Source organism: Lolium perenne, chromosome 6 (genome assembly GCF_019359855.2).
Source record: "Lolium perenne isolate Kyuss_39 chromosome 6, Kyuss_2.0, whole genome shotgun sequence".
In the NCBI taxonomy this organism is placed as follows: Eukaryota; Viridiplantae; Streptophyta; class Magnoliopsida; order Poales; family Poaceae; genus Lolium; species Lolium perenne.
Window position 1 is genome coordinate 127641505 of NC_067249.2, and position 17480 is coordinate 127658984.

The 17480-nt window shown below is 45.6% G+C and overlaps 1 protein-coding gene across 1 annotated transcript; it reads left to right on the forward strand.

Annotated features, from left to right (window-relative positions):
- Positions 1 to 16409: 16409 nt before the first annotated feature.
- LOC127329086 (uncharacterized) lies at positions 16410 to 16814 on the forward strand. Its single transcript, XM_051355630.1, has one exon. It carries the CDS (start codon positions 16410 to 16412, stop codon positions 16812 to 16814), a length of 405 nt encoding a protein of 134 aa, XP_051211590.1.
- The last annotated feature ends 666 nt before the right edge of the window (positions 16815 to 17480 follow it).

Genomic DNA, 17480 nt, shown 5'->3' on the forward strand with positions numbered 1-17480 from the left:
ACACCCATTATTTCGATTGATTATATATTGAATCACTTTTCTAAGCAATACCGCTTCGTTATTGGTCTGTTATATACTAAACAAATACAGATCAAATGTATATCCTCTAGCATTAGAGAATATTCATTTTGACGAGAAATTATCTATACTAGTTGAATACCCGTGCGTTGCCACGATTCTTATGTGTTCTTTTTCATTGCAAATTGTCTAGACATTACGACAAATCTAAAATTAAATTGATCTGAAATATATTGGTATGTGTTCATGATCCTAGAAATAAGGTAATTTGTATCACTCAAAATCTTTCAAATTTCGCTTTGATAATTCTGTTATACCATATGAAATATTCGGACTTAGTTCCCTTGTTATAGTACAACAATCCTCTCAAAAGAGGGCTCACTGGTTTAGCTATGAAAAAAAAATTACATTCAACTAACAATCTTAATACTAAATAACAAGGACGATGGGTCAGCAGCGTGGCACCGTCTTGCCTGCATGTAGCTCACCGACACAGATCATGTTGCCTTCCAGTCTGATGAAAGAAACATCATCCCCATCTGATTAAATAGCAAAGGGCCCATGCTTTGCAATCAAACGTAATTTGTTCCATTAAGAACACTTTTATAGTTCACACAAATTACACTATCAAACTCGTCAATTCCTAATAGAATTTGCACTGTGCTCTTCCAAACCAAGAAACTATGATGCAAATATGATCTTACAAACAAGATAACCGAGTGTAAATTTTACTCACCAATTGCAAACATAGATATAGCTTACGAGAAAAATGATGCTTAACTCAATTCCTCATTTTTTTTTTTGCAGAATCAGGCCTTATCAACATTAGATGTGATCTTAAATTTCAAGGAAAAAATATGGCAACTTAGAAATATTACAATCCATCACAGACAATTGCACAAAAATGCTCCCGTAGAGATGAATAAATACTTTCTTCTTTATAAGACAAAGGTAATATGAACCAATAGGGTCAACTGAAACCAACTCGCAAGCCAGGGTATACTACCAAAAAAAATACCATCCTAACTCAGCCCAAGAGTTCCATTGGGACAATGTTCTATGAACATAAACAGCTTAAGACAGCAAGGCGTTCTGGATTTTCCATAGATCTGCAATCATCAGTAATAATATCTAAGTTGACGAAAGAACAGAGAGATTTCTTCTTGTCCCTATACCCACCCCAGATGAAGAAAAATAGCTCTCCCTGTCGTAGCAACAAAACTACCTACAACCATTCATTAGTTGGTCGAACACATTTGTCAACCTGCACATTCATCATTTGTGCCTCTAATCCTCGTAGCTTAGAACTTGGACTTTCTTATACAGTTGTACAAATATTGAACATATAGTAGCTCACTGATATTCTATCTCCTTATGACACATTACGCTGCAAGTTGTGATGTGGTGTACATAACTTCAAATAAATAGGAACGGAGAAATCACATGAGGCCTCATACATCAGAACCGTATCTTTGTATAGGCCATCCAACATCAAAATAATGTATGCTATTCTATGAATACCAAAACTAAATGGAGCGATGGTACATGAGTGCAATTTTTTTCTTAGACCAAATCCAATTGATTCTTGTGTTTCTCAAGAGTGCTTGCTATCATACTCCCATTTTTATTAGAAACTTTTTTTAGCATTCAAACCAGATACCTGAATCTGTACATGTTTCGACTATCTACTGCTTACACATTAAATAACTTCATAGCTAAAATTTGAGACCGGACCATATTTCAAATTATATGTGGTAAATAAGATGGAAAATAGATCATGTTCTGTTATACAACTAAATTCTTGCATAAAAATTGCAGTATAAATCATTCATATTACAAATCAGATGAAACTGTCATTTTCAAGGTTAGCAATAACAAAACAAAGGTCTACTGGCATGGCAGGGCATGGTGTGGGTCTACAGGGAGACAGTTACAACTTACCAGAAAGATGAACCCTATAACAACTACAGACTATACATCTGTAGGTATCACCATAAAATTATTCCAGTTCGCACCATGTTGAACGTGCAATAGTATCATGGAAAGAAGGTGCCTCTTGTGTAATTAGAGAAACAAAATGTGGAGAATATGATGAGTGATTAGTAACCTGGTGTACTGCTGGTGCAAATCCAAGAACAGGCGTGGCGAGGTGAGGCAAAGGAGGCTGCATGATCCAGATCTGCATCGTGAATCAAATTTGCTCGACTTTCTTGCTGCCATGCCGGGCAACAGAGCATCTATGTCACCGAGGATGAGAAGAAGAAGTTTGTCTTTGCTCTATATCAGGAACACGCGGAGGGTCACTGAGGCTCGTCGTTCCTCGAGGACAGAGTCCCCCATCGACATGCATGGCATCATTTACTTGTTGCAGTGCTACCTACCCCATTCCAAACCGGTCTTAGAAGATGAATACAATGCCCATCAAGTAAAAATTCAAAATGTGAGTTATTAGTCAGAACTCGGAAGGGCCACACCATTTATAAGTGCCCCATCAAAGATCCAACCAACATTTCAGCCTCCACTATAGTGTCTTCCCATAAAAAGAAAATAACTGTAATCACAGAATATATGGCATGGTTCTTATGTTAAACTGGTGCAGAAAAACCAAAGTGTACATTTAAAGTGATGATGGTAGGATTCTGCCTAGCGATCATGGTTCAACAATGTAATCAACCTTCGCTTACCCTGAATCTTGACTCCTTGAAAAAATGGCATCACCTCAATTTCGTATCGTTTAGTACAAAAGTTTACTAACACTAACTTTCTCACAATCTTAGACTACTGCAACTTACAAATGCAGAATCAAGTCTGACTCAATATTCAACAATATTGCAAATCAAAACCAAACACTCGCTGGATGTCGAACTACCTGTACTATTCCATTCTCCAGTGATAGAGGCCAGAGGTGTGCCAGGTGGAGAGGCTCAGGTCATGTTTATCTGCTCAATGGACTGCCCTACCCAGTTGCGCATTGTGGACTCACGGGGAATGGACGATCCAAGGGAGCGAGGATCCAGCTGTGGTTTCAGAGCAGCAGGAGAGGGGCAGGGTCGGTGGGGGCCTCGCGCCGGCGAGAGAGGAGCGGTGTGCCGTTGTCGGCGAGGCGGTGCGAAGGCCTTGGGCCGATGGGGAGAGAGCAGGGTGGGTGCGGAGTCTTCGCTCTGGTAGTCTAGTGATGGAGAGTAGGGTCGGTGCGGCGGCCTCGTGCTGGTGGGAGCATTGGAGACTTGGGATGTGTTTGGTTGGGGATTCAGACTGCATGGGTTATGGCCAACCATATTTTGCCGGGCCACCCCATTCGTCTGAGTGTTTGGTTGTCTGAGTGGAGCGAAACGAGTTTCGTGATTGGTTTCCTGAGTGGGAGTGAATGGAACAAACCACTCTCGTGTTTGGTTGTTTGAGTCTGAGTGGTGAATGAAGGCTGCCGGTGACCCTTGCCGCTGCTACTGCTTCACAGGTCGCCATCGCTGCTCCTTCCCGCCGTCGTGCCGCTCCTTTCCGCGCCGTTCCTTCCCGCGCCGCCGCCGCGCCGCTCCTTCCCAAGCCGCCGCCGTGCCGCTCCTTCCCGTGCCTACGGCCTCACCGGCCGCCGCCTCCCGTGCGGATCGTGGAGGGAGCCAGGAGAGGTCGAGGACTCGAGGGGTGAGCGAAGGGGGCGATTGAGCGAGTCCACTCGCGGGCCGCGTGATTCCACCGATTTTGCCGCTTCCCCCATACAGCATATTTTGGGTATATTCCCTCCCTGGCCGCTCCGCCCCCTACCGCTCGCGAACCAAACAACGGGCGAACCGGTGCGACCCGACGCGAGTCAACCCAGCTCCCCCAACCAAACACATCCTTAGAGTGCTCAAAGGGGGAGTTGGAGGACGCGGTGCTGTGTGCGTGGGCCGTTTTTTCATGTCAAATAAACCGCCCGGTTTTTTCCGCAGCACGATTTTCTGGTGGGCGCATTGGAGCCCCAGAGCCACCGAAGTATGTGGGGTTTCCCTCTGCCACTGCCGTAAGTCTCCTGGACCAAGGCTGACGACCACCAAACTACAGCTTGTCGACCTCGAAGGGTGCTTGGTTTAGTTGCAAAGGCGCTTAATGGGGAACAGATAAGTGAGAGGGCATAGCAGCACTCAGGAAGTTGTTGAACATGTGCTGGCAGAGCTTGCTGAAGGTCAAAGTACCTTAATTAACAGAAGGTTAGAGGGTTTTTATTTGTAGCAGTCATGTTAGTAAATAGCTTTTGTAGGTCTATTATGTTTGTATGCATGTCAGCATTAGATAAACAAAGTTCACGGTGCTTAGATATAATGAAGGTGAATCAATGTTTTTAGTAACATGCAATGCAGCACTGGACAATACCACATTGAGTCACAACTAATTCTATAAGAATCAATGTAAGTTCAGGTTTGTGTACTCGATCACCCCAAAGTTTTATCCCAGCTCCGACTGACAAGATTCATCTGTGAACCCAAGAATTGACACTAACCTATGAAACATGGATATTCGCAAAAGTATATGAAAGAGAAACCAGAAAAGAATCACGAGCTTCAGCTAAGAGTTAAGGTAGTCTCGCAAAGGCTAGGGAGGAGTCAAAACTAATAAAGCTTTCAGATATGTACGTTCCTCTGAAGCAAGATAGTGAGAGTCCTTGGCTACTGGTTCACTCTTTACCAGGATTGATAACTAATACGCTTCTACGGTGAAACAACCCACTCGAGTCAAAATTAATAACATTGCACTAGTCAACTTCAGGCAAAAGATTTCAGAGCAGATGATTGGGGAAAATTCATAAAACATGCTTTAGTGCACCTTTGTTGTATTCATGTTTTCCATTCCATCCAATAATTTAAACCACTGTTTGCTCTGTGATGATTAGATACATTATCACTAATCTGCTGTTGCATCTATACGATGGGACACAATGTTTCACAGTACTAAATTTTAGATGGTAACCAGAATATCTAGAAGAGATTAACACCACTTAGAACAGATTTCAAAACGAATCATGTAGAGAAGAAATAGATGCAGAGCAACATTGCATGTCCATCTTCAGCCAATCAGTTGATCCAGTCGAGTAACAGAGATAGATGAGCTTACAGGCTGGAGGAGGTTGGACTGCGAGTCTGCGATCGATGGCTACGGCCGAAAGGAAATGGAGGTGTGGCACTCTACACCAGGGGTTCAGCAGAGGCCGATGCGGCCTTCCGTCCTGGCACCCGCGGCCGTGGCTAAGGGTGTCAAGTGGGATCCCACTTTTGTTCCACTGGTAGTATAATTTGACTTTTTTAGTACAAATTTTGACATCAAAATTTGAACTACATAGTACAAAATGACATCCCACCAGGATCCCACTTTGACACCCTAGCCGTGGCTCTTGTGCCGGGTGTTCCTGGCGCTGTAGCCCGAGGGGAAGACGACCCCGCGTTGCTTGGCTCGACTGCTCGAGGCGGTGATGGCCCCGGCGAACCGGCGAGATGGCTTCCCGCACGGAGCACATGTCATCCCTCAGCTCGTCTCCGGTTCTCAAGCCGTGGCCCCCCGCGGATCCGCCACCGACGAAAACGCCCAAGGCCGCGCAGCGCGGAGAAGCACTGTTGTGCGACTGTACTCTCCGGCGGCTCTCGACTCGGTGGTTCAGGCGTGGCGTTAGATGGAGTCACCGCAGAGGAAGGAGGAATCTTTTTTTATGTGGTACTTTACTGATCAAAAAACATCATTACAAAGTTCATCCCGAATGAGTGCCGGGACAACACCAACTAAAAGATTACAAACACAAGACTCGGCACAGTGAGCCAGTTTATGTGCTACCACATTCGTATTACGACTAGAAAAGATGAAAGAATAGGACTCGAAGTCCGTCGCCATGACTCTGATATCGGCGATCACCGCTCCCAAATCCGACCGATCCTGGACCTGGGATGTTAGACGCTGGATCAAAGATAAACAATCCGAAACTAGCGCCACCCTGGCCACTCCATACTCCTTGGCCACCATGAGCGCCATCCTCGCAGCCAGGGCCTCGGCAAGCTCCGGCCTTGGGAAGATCTCCAACCTCTCCCTCGCACAGAGCACAAACCTGCCCTCATGATCTCGGAACACCGCCCCCAGCCCATGCAGCGCTCAGGAGCAAATAAAGCAGCATCAACATTGACACATGCGATACCTGGTGGTGGTGGTTTCCATCGGGGCCTCGAGACCGCCTGGGCACTCCTGGACGATCCCGGCTTCTTGAAGAGGTGAGTGGCGATCATGTCCACATAGGCCAGCACCTTGGACGCCACCCTCGACGGGTGCATGTTCACCTCAATATGCCAGCAGGTAACGGCGAGGACCGTAGCAGCGGTGCTATTCTCCCGCCGCAGAAAGTCGAAGACCATTGTTTCGAATGTGTCAGATCTTTCCGCATCAGCTTCAGAGGGAAAGCTCGCTTCACCTCAGTCCAGACTGCCCGCGCAAAGCACAACAAGAAGAGGTGCTCCACTCTCTCATGTTGACTGCAGAACACACACAGACCATCAGCAGGGATATGCCCTCGCTGCAATTGATATCCAGTAGGGAAACAGTCATGTATAAAACGCCATAGGACTACTTTCATCTTCCCCGACGCTTGAATGGACCAGACCGCCTTCCAGTTTTTCTCGTCTGTTGCCCTTTCCGAGCTAGCCCCCCGGCCCGCCGTGCCTTGACGATCAAAGAAGGATGCCGTTCTGGCCAAGTTATAGGCAGATTTGACAGTGTAGATTCCAAACTTATCATAAGGCCATGAAACGAAATCAGCACTGCCTCGACGGCTGATAGGAATACCGAGGATAATATTCGCAAGTTCCTCGTGGAAGAAAGCTCGCACAGTGTCCACTTCCCAGCCTGTACCCTCCTCCTTCAACAGGTACCGCACCTTGGCACTATCCGGGATCAGTGACAAGGGTGTGAAGGTGCCTTTCGGGTTATGGGGAATCCAATTGTCCTTCATGATGCTTATACTGTCACCGTTGCCGATACACCATCTTATGACTCTCACCATTAGCTCACGACCATGAATAATCGAACGCCAAGTGAAAGAGGAGGACTGTGGCTTCTCCGCCGCCAAAAAATTTGAATGCAGGTAATAACGTCCTTTGAGAACCCTTGCACAGAGAGACGAAGGGTCAGAGAGTAGCCGCCAGCATTGCTTTCCCAACATGGTCTGGTTAAAGAGAACAAAGTCTCTGAAACCCAAACCCCCGAGAGACTTCGGTGAAGACAGCCACTCCCAAGATTTCCAGTGCATTTTCTTGCATCCATCCTCAAAACCCCACCAATGATCTGCGATGCTTGACTTCATCTTGTCACAGTTTGCAATGGGAATCTGAAAACAGCTCATGACATGGTTTGGAATGGACTGGGCAACCGATTTCAGCCAGACCTCCTTACCCGCACGCCACAGAGGTCGCCCCGCGACGCTAGTAACACACCGCCACACCCTCTCCGAGAGGAACTTGAAAGATGACGTAGCTGCCCTAGCAATTTCCGTAGGCATCCCCAGATAACAGTCCCGAAGCACCTCATTGGTGACTTCCAAAGAATTCTTCACCCTAGTCTTGATGCTATCATGACATTTGTTCCCAAAAAACACCGAGGATTTCTGTAGATTGACTCTCTGACCAGAAGCCCCACAATATGTATCAAGAACTTCTTTCAGTGTTTCAACACTTCGACTGTCACTCCGTGCAAAGAAGATGCTGTCATCTGCAAAGAGCAAGTGCGATATAGAAGGGCCTTGTTGTCCATTTTTTAGACCTTGTAGCTCACCAAGACCCTCCTTCCTACAGGATAAACCTTCTGTGCACAAAAGGAACAGATAGGGGCTAATAGGATCCCCTTGTCGAATACCCCGCGATGGCACCACCGGGGATGTGAGATCACCATTAACCTTCACCGCATATCTAGCCGAAGTAACACATCTCATAACTGAGTTAACCCAATCGGCAGTGAAGCCCAATTTCGATAGACACCCATGAAGATATTCCCATTCGATACGGTCATATGCATTCATCATATCAACTTCGAGGGCAAAGAACGGTCTCTTGCTTTTCTGGCACCTCACAGTATGGAGGCACTCATAGGCGATGAGTGCGCTACCCGGAACAAAAACACTTTGATATTCTGATACAATGTCTGATAAGAGAAGCTTCAGTCAGTTGGCTACAACTTTGGAGGCGATCTTATACAAGACATTACACAGACTAATCAGTCTAAATTTAGACAAATGTTTCACGTTAGTTACCTTGGGGATAAGCACAATAACCGAGTCACATAAGCCCTCCGGTATGTCCGCTCCACCCAAGAAACTCCGAACAGCATTACGGACATCATTTTCAACGAGATCCCAGTGTACTTGATAGAACATGGCAGGGAAACCATCCGAGCCAGGTGCCTTAGTGGGGCCCATCTGGAAAATAACTGTTTTAATCTCCTCATTCGTATACTCCTTGCACAGACTAGCATTCATCTGATCATCAACCTTTAGTGGTATTGCATCCAACACTGCATCCATGGACACCACAGGTTCGGAGCTAAATAAGTTCTCATAGAAGTGATGGACCATACTCTTGATCTCTGTTTGATCCTCACACACCGAGCCGTCCTCCCTAACCAAGGCAGAAATGCGGTTCGTCCGTTTTCTAGCTGTTGCTTTTGAGTGGAAAAAAGCAGTATTACGGTCCCCCTCCCGGAGCCAATCAACATGAGATCTTTGACGAGCCATTATCTCTTCCCCATCAAATAGCTCACACAGTTGGCGTTCGACCTTCTTCTCCTCGGCGATGACAGTAGGAAGGAGGAATCTACTGTTGGCAGTTTGGGGATTTTTGCAGAGCTTTCAGATTGAGGAGGAGTCGTGCGTGCCTAGGTGGTAACTGCCCGATGTTTTTTTTCAGCCCGGAATTATCGTGCGGGATCGCTGCTCCGCGACGGTTTTGTTAGCATGCGCAGCTCAGATTGTTGCACGGTGTGGAAGCCTCGGACGACGTACCATGGGACACCACCGCTAGATCTTTAATATAGTACTTTCGATGTATGAATATGGGGTTAATCCTTGCAAAGAACATGTACATAGTGTAAAATATCTTCTGTTTAACTTGGCTTATTGCGTTTGCAAAATGTATGTTGTGTTTGAATACTAGATTCTTCTGCGATTGACCTTTTCGTTAGCCTGATGCTTGTTCGGCTATATCAGTTAATTGGACCAAAACATTTGTGCGTTTGCCACGCGTAGTCGATAATGTATGATGGTAATGATTGAACGATGCAGCCCCCGAGTATCAGATGTACTATGCTAACCTTAACGATGCAGCCCCTGGTATCGGTTATTATGATAGTAAAGACAAAAAATGAGACTCAGTATAAAGAACTTAGCTTTTTATTGATGCAGAACACGAAGGTACATATTTTGACTTTAAGAGCATGGCCGTAGGCCGATATTTGCGACGTAGTATTGGATGATTACCTTGGCCATGGGCCTTATTTAAAGTAAATGCTGAATACTAAATACTAAGCGTAGAGACAACGCATTTGTGCAACGTTCCACGGGTTGGCTTGGACAGCTCCAATCTTTTTTTATATCTTGGAAACGAAAAGCTCCTCCAGGAATCATCTCCGTGACGATGTAGGGTCCATCCCATGATGACTCCAGGTTGCGGTGGCCATCTTGCTTGAGACGAAGGGCCAGGTCCTCCACGTTGAAGGACCTGGGATGAAGTCGACGGTTGTGGTAGTTGCACAAATTCTGCTGGTATGTTGTTGACCTGGCAAGCGCAACATCTCTTGCATCATCGAGTGCATCGACATCGTATTTGATTACCTTCGTGGAAGCGGTTTCCTCGTACTCTATGACTCGAGGAGCCTCATGGTTACTTCTACTGGAAGCACGACGTCCGCTCCGGGGACCAAGAAAAGGGTGTTTCTTGGGTGGCGGAGTTTGGAGTTGTTCGCAGGCTCTATAGGATGGAGGGTAACTCATCTACCCAAGAGCCTTTTGCTCTTTCGAGTGGTGCCAATAGTCTTTTCTTGATGCCATTGCAGACGAGTTCATTGGCCTTCTCCACCCGGCCATTGGTTTGCGGGTGGGTGACATACGCGAAGTTTAATGGATGCCTAACTCTTTACACAAATCCCCGAATTCTGCTAAGGTCAAGTTGGACCCGTGTCCATGATGGTGTTGTTGGGTACGACAAAGCGGAAGATGATTGACTTGATGGAATTTAGTGCAGAGGTAGCATGCTGGCTGGTGACGGACATTTCCTCGATCCACTTAGTGAACTTGTCGAATGCAACGAGTAGATAGACATGGCCACCTGGCGATGACTTGTGCAATTTACCCACCTAGAGAACATGCAGCTTTGGGTCCGACTCTTTTAGCTGGTACGGAAGGCGGAGTTGGCCTCTTTCTACAGCCCCTACCCGGCCGCAGCTGTTAAGCTTCATGCACTAGCCACTTGAACCAAAAGTCCGAACTGATGGAAAGGGCTAGGCAATCCACATATACACTTCACAACACCCCCACTCGCGTGTTACGGGAGAAGAGAAAGTCAACACGTGAAAGAAGAAGAGCACACCGAAACAGTGGTGGCTAAAGAGGGGGGCAACAACAATTTTTAGGCTTAATTGCGAAAACCAGGATTTGAACTCGAGACCTGGGGCTCTGATACCATGTTAAGCTTCATGCACTAGCCACTTGAACCAAAAGTCCGAACTGATGGAAAGGGCTAGGCAATCCACATATACACTTCACAACAGCAGCAACTGCATCGGCAAGAGAGCATGGTGGCACGGGTGCGATGTGGACGAGACACTTGCCCAACATGCTGCTCTTGCTCAGCGCCATATCCCACGAGCACCTTTCTTCCCCGCAACGTCCCTGACAACCTCTCAATCGGGTCTTCAAGTTCTTCGCGCGAGCGCTTGCGCCAACATTCGATGCCCTACCCTTCGCCCTGTTCCACTCAAGGGGCAACGTCTTCAGCGAGCCATCGGCTTCGCGCGGCTCCTTGGCATTAGCGCTCCATTGCACAAAGAAGGAGAACCAAGCAGTGGCACCCAATCTCCATCTCCAGGGCCCGCAAAAGGAAGAACCTCCATCGGCGTCGTGTGGGCACCTTTTCCTCCAGCGCCCTAACAAGAACGAGAAGCTGGTTCTTCCCCGTTGCTGTTGAAGAAGGAAGAGGCACGGTGGGAAGTGAAGCCGCAGCTCCAGGTGGCCAGGCACAACCAGAACAACCCAAAAGATGCGCTGGGCTAGACAAGGCTCGTGGCAAGCTCGTTCTTGCCGCCCACTGACGTGTTTGCGCGATGATGGTCCGCGGAGGACAATGGAGCTATCATCCACCCCGCGGGGCTAGATGAGCCGTACGATCGACCGAAGGTTGATAACTTTGATGACGCGTGGGGTGACAACGATGACGACGACGGTGGAGACTACAACAATGACACAGATAGCGTCGACTAAATCCTTTTTTACCAGTAGATTTAGGAATTTATTTCTTATATTTTAATGAAATTTCAAATTCTGCAAACTTTGTTCTAAGTCTGAATGAAAATCGCCGTCTTTTAAGTTGTTTCGATTTTTTTAAAATGGGGATAAAGCTATTGGGGACGCCGGTAGGTGCAGCCATCCCCAAATACGCTGGCAACGTGTGTCGGCGCCTCCAATAGGGCAATTTTGATTTGTCGGCTTTGGTGTTGGTCACAATTTAAGGTGCGACGGTGGATATGCTTTAATAACCTAAGTAGATTTGTTTGAACAAAGTCAGTGAAATGATAAAGATCTGGCGTCATATGGAGAATTGGAGAGACAGAATTTCCACAACGGCGAGGCTTGTGGTAGTGACTTTTCAGAAGAATGGGCCGCCTCCTCTTTCTATCTCTGCTTTACTTCTTTTGATCTGCTCATCTTTTCAAGTGTGTGAGTATCATATGAGAAAAGAAAGCAGAGAGATACCTCCTTGTATCAAAGTGAGTGACCGACAAACTGCACTGCACAATTCTTGGATCTCTCGCTATCTACTGATCATGGCAAACATCTGCGATAGGACCTAGCTAACAATATCAGCTACTAGCCTGCTAGTCGCGACTGCTAGAGCATCTATAACAGATGGGGTAAATTGGATTTGGCCATGTATGTTATATTGTGATCCAAATTCACTCTTCGATATAGTGAAGTTTTACTAGCTAGCGTCTCTGACTTTTTCCTCTCTGTGTTGGAGGAGTTTTCCACGTTAAAATCTTGTGTTTTCGCTGCGTTTTCCTTAACGTTCTTCGTTATTTTCTTGTCGCGTTTATAACAATGTAAAACTCGTTTTTTACATCAATTTGTCAAAGATGTCTCTCCAATAGATGATTTTGTCATCTTTACTTCGCGTTTCATCCCGTTATATGCAATTTGGCCCGGTAGCTACCGTATAGGCCGCTACTCAAAAGGTTGAACTCGGCCTCCTCTCGTTAATTGGGCTGCAAAATGCGTCAACGGGCTTAGAAACTGTGTACACCGACATGTTATGTCCGCCTCTCTTCCGTTTCTTCGCATTCTAATGAATGGTTAGCATTCACCGCACCGGCGCAACCCATCAACGTCCTTTCCCCATCAATTTTTTCATCAGTTACTATTTCCAGCCGAGCTAAAACCGTCGCCGCCGCCGTAATGATGGGGACGAAGCTCCACCGTATTCTTCCCGTAACCGCAGCTTGTAAGTGCAGCTGCAGTACTTGCCCCCTTTTCTCAATTGGTTCCTTGTACATGTTGCGCTCAGTCGTCCTTTGTTCTACTACATTTCTTCATTCGACCTCCCATAGATGAGATCAGGGTGATCCCTCTCGTCCCCCTCTGTGATGGCCACACCTCCGCTGAGATGAGGTGTATCCAGAGCGGCCCCAATACTGATTGATCACTTTCACGCGCCAAGTATGTGATTGACTGATTTTTTTGTTCCCCAATCAGATGTTGCGATGTATTCTTGTTTTTTTTGGTTCCTGCCTAGATCTTACCAATCAAGGAGGAATTGCTAGCCATTTGATTGTACTTGCGCTGTTGTCCCGTGGTTTGGAATCCTCCAAACAGGGGTGGTAAAATATGAGATAAGAAGAATTTATATTCCATTTTTCTGTGTATATTGTTCTTAGATGGTCAAAGGGGGCAAAATCCGGAGGTTTTATGAGGTAGGAGGCATCCTCTGAGCTGAACCACAAAGCATTGAGACAATGAGAGATGTACCATGCTTGCTTCTGAGTTGCTTGACATGTTTTATGGTGGCAACCTCGCATTGATTCATTCAGGTCCCGTTTTCTGGTGCTTCCATGTGCTAATATGCAAACTCATGATAGACTCAGCAATCTTGAGGCAAAAAAAATGAAGGTATATTTTCGTCTCTATATTAACTTGTGTGCATTTGTTTATGCATCGAAGAAGTAATTAAGAATTGCTCGCCATCAGTATGGTAGGATTGTTGCTCACCACATTTTGTTAAATTCTATGCATAACATGTAGCCTGTACGAATGGTAAGCTTTGTTGAAATGGAATAGTTGTTGTTGTTAATCCCTTTTAAAAAAAATTAGAACTTCAATTGATTACTGTTGCCTTGTTTTCAGATGAAGAATAGTTGGTTTTTATGGTCCATATAGACGTCTTCTTAGATTCTCTGTCATTTCATAGAGACTTATGGAAGTGCTTTGTTTAGTTCTGAATGGCTTCTTAGAGAACGAGAGGACCTCATAATTCCGGTCCACAGTTTTCCACGGTTTAGTCCTCTGGTTATATTTGGAATCTTTGTTGCAATTTTGTTTAGTTCCATCTATGTTGCATTTTTACAATACCTTCCTCCCTTGGCAAAGCACTAAATCATATGTACTCATGTTCCTTTGAAAATGAAACTTCATGTCAACATAATTGCTATATGCTTTGTGGAATTGAGAAGATACAATGTACATTTGTAGTGTTCTCAGCATATTAAAGTATAATATGTACTTTATTTTTGAAATAAATATTGTTCTATTCTGCCTGTATGCAGTGGGAAATGGCTTCTTTGTTCATTTTTCAGTTATCTGTAGATTGTTAGATGTAGTCTTTGATTAGCTCTTCTATTTCGGGCTATTGAAATGCTCATGCCACTTTCTTATGCAGATTGCTTTCTTCTCTAAGCTCCGAGCACTCACCATTGAATTGCTCGCAAGGAATACCAATGTACATAATATGCGTCATCTATTGATCATACTTTCTGTTAGTTCTGAATCAACCGAAAGTAAAGTGGAAATGTTAATTCCTGATTTTTACTCCCCTCTGTAATTCCATCCTTCTGGCCTAGACAATTAAGTTTTGAAGTGTGTAGTGTGCATCAGGACTATGTTACCTATGTAATCAAACAATTCTTTTGACCTATAAGTAGTTTTCTGATATAAATCTAATTTAGTTAACTTCACTTAAATCCTGGATAATGTTAAATGACACATATGTTACTCATGCTCTTTCACTCGCTCCTATTCTTACTTTGTTTGGTACCTATTCTGATATAACGTAGAGTTTGTCAATATTTGGGTGAGCATACAGCTTTCTTGTTTAGGACAACTTTTCTAGGAGTTATTGTATATTTTGCAAAATTCAAGTGTGGGCTCTGTTGACATGGCATGTATGCATGTCCATGGAAATACATCATTATTTCTTTGCTTGCAGCACAATTTGTGTAATTATTAGCACAGTTTTTTTTTATTTTTTGGTTTATCTGTGAGTTGTTGTACAAACTGCTATGGATATTCAGTTCTTTATAACTTATCTGAATATTGGAAGAAATGATCATTTTAGTTCGATTTCCTTTGTATGTAGTGGGAAGTGGCTTCTTTGTTCATTTATCAGTTATATATGTGATCTGTTAGATGTGGTCATAAGAGCTAATCTCGTTTCAACGGCAATGATCATTTTAGTTTGCTAGGCAGAGTCTTCAGTTTCTCATGATATGGTCATAAGAGCTTGCCTCTCAAAGTAGCCAAATATGAAGTTTTACCTTCTCAGATATACTGACCGACTTCAGAGACTCAATGATATCCTAGACTGAAGGATAAATTGTGTTAACTGTGTGTTTCTTGAGTCCTTCATCAAATTGACCTGCGATAATTTTATCGCATATCTCACAACTTTCCTTAATATGGACGGGCGCGGCAACACGCGCCTTTAAGGTCTAGTCATCTCCTGGAACAAGTATAGTAAGGCCTCATAAAACATAGCATGACCAACAGGTGGATCAGATGTTTGATCAGAACCTATGCCATGATCAAATAGAGGACCTCAATCATGGCACTAGGTTTCGAAAAAACATCTCTCCAATTGCTTAATTAGCACTAGTGTCTAATCATCGGCATGAACAGTAAGCCGCAATATGAGAACTAATGAAGCTAAAAACCAAATCTAGCCCAATGAACCTACATGCATAATCATTGCTTCGAAAACCAACTACACGAAAAACCGATCTACCTAATGGAAGCCACTACTAATGTTAGAACAGGAAGAACTACCCAATATAACCACTAACCACATAGATTGAACATTGAAGAACCATAGATCTATGAACAATGAAGCCTTAAAGGTTGGATTTGGATCTTACCGCCATGGATGTCCTTGCCGATCAGAGCTATAACCTTAGAAGATGGGGTCCATGCCCGCGAGCTTGAACCACCAAAGAGTGCGTCCCCGAATGGCCGCTCTTTAGTCATGCTCGCACTGGTCTTTGATCTACCGGCGGCAGTACAACAACCCGTGGCGAGAGGAGAGAGAAGGGTGAGGAGAGGGCGAGTGAAACATGCGAGAGAGGTGAGAGGGGTGGTGAGGGGACTCATGTCGCGCTTTCTCTAGGAGTCGCGGCGTCTCCCGCTCTTCCCGACGCGTGCAACGTCTCCCCCCCTTGCGCTCACCAAAGCCTGACCTTGAAGAAATGACCAAACCGAGCGTTCTTCTTGGGCTAACTTTTGCCTGCATCTGGGCTGCTTTGAGAACCATGCTATGCAGAGAATCTTTTTCATTGTGGCCTACCAAAACATCCGTTTTTTGGCCCAACTAATGCGAGAAAGAGTTTTCTGAGCAACCAATCACACACTTAGTGATGTAATACATCGTGATATATATTTTGGGCTAATTAATCCAAATATACATTACAGGAGACATGATGTGGCGCGCAGCGCAATCTTCGTTCGGAATCTTCACCTCGCATCTTTCTCGTAGCTGCCTGCGCACTCCAGTAGCCACCGCGCCACCGCCGCCTCGGATTTCCGCCGCCCCCGTCACGCCCCCAGACCATTAGATTTGCCTCTGCCGAGGGCTGCCACATGTCATTCCCCCGTAGTTATACGCCGGATCACGACCAATTCATCACCGCACCCCCTCGGGATGCTGCCGCGCCGCCGCCCTAGGACGTTGACGGGTTTCCTCGGCGTGCGGCGGCAGTACTCTGGCCATTTCACTGCAGAGATCACTGTTGACAACCTGCGCTGGTGGCTCGGGACATTCGTGTTGCTGGAGCTCGACGTGCGCATGTGGACGTTCGGCTGGCCGCACGCCGATATGAACTTGACCCTTGTGGAGAGCCTAAAGAAGGACGAGTTCCTATCGCTACCGGTGAGCATGGTCACTCGCGAGCAGGAGAAGCAGAATCATCGCGCCTTTTTGCAGATTAGGGCGCACGAGGCCGACGAGGAGGCAATGGCAAAGATTCACCGTGATCACCCCGAGCTTGTTCAGTTCGGGACTAGGTACTTCACAGAGAGGGAGAAGCCCAAGAATAAGAAGAAATAAGAAGTTGTGACAACGGCGAACGAGTTTGGACCCTCTACCATCGACTTCTTGTCAGGCTCCTCTTTTGAATTGGACTCAGACTTCTAGAAATACCTCAGCAGCCCCGATGATGACGACTAGGAGTGAAGCCCCCCTCTGACATCGATTTTTAATTTTTTATCTATCCTAGTGATACGTCTCAAACGTATGTATAATTTTTGATGCTTCATGCTTGTTTTACACCAATTCATATATGTTTTGTTTACACTTCGTTGCACTTTTACATGATTTCCGACACTAACCTATTAACAAGATGCCTCAGTGCCCTTTCCCTGTTTTCTGCTGTGTTTTGTGTTTCAGAAAAGTTGTACAGAAAATATTCTCGGAATTATACAAAACAAAAGTCAAAGTTAATATTTTACCAAAACGAAGAAGAAATCTGGAGGGGGGACGAAGAGGCGCACTAGGGAGCCCAGACCACCCCTAGGCGCGGCCTAGGGTAGGGTAGGTGTGGGGCCACCAGGCGTCCCACCGACCTGAATCCTCCACCTATTTATACATCTTCTCGGGAAAACCCTGGATACCCAAGCCTCCATCGACGAAAAGTTCCGTTGCGGCCGCCATCGCTGAACCCATCTCGGGGGGTTCTGAAGCTCTTTCCGGCACCCTGCCAGAGGGGAAAATCAT

Bases quoted from the DNA above. Each gene is read 5' to 3' on its own strand.
- LOC127329086 (XM_051355630.1), top strand. From the start codon at position 16,410: ATGCTGCCGCGCCGCCGCCCTAGGACGTTGACGGGTTTCCTCGGCGTG.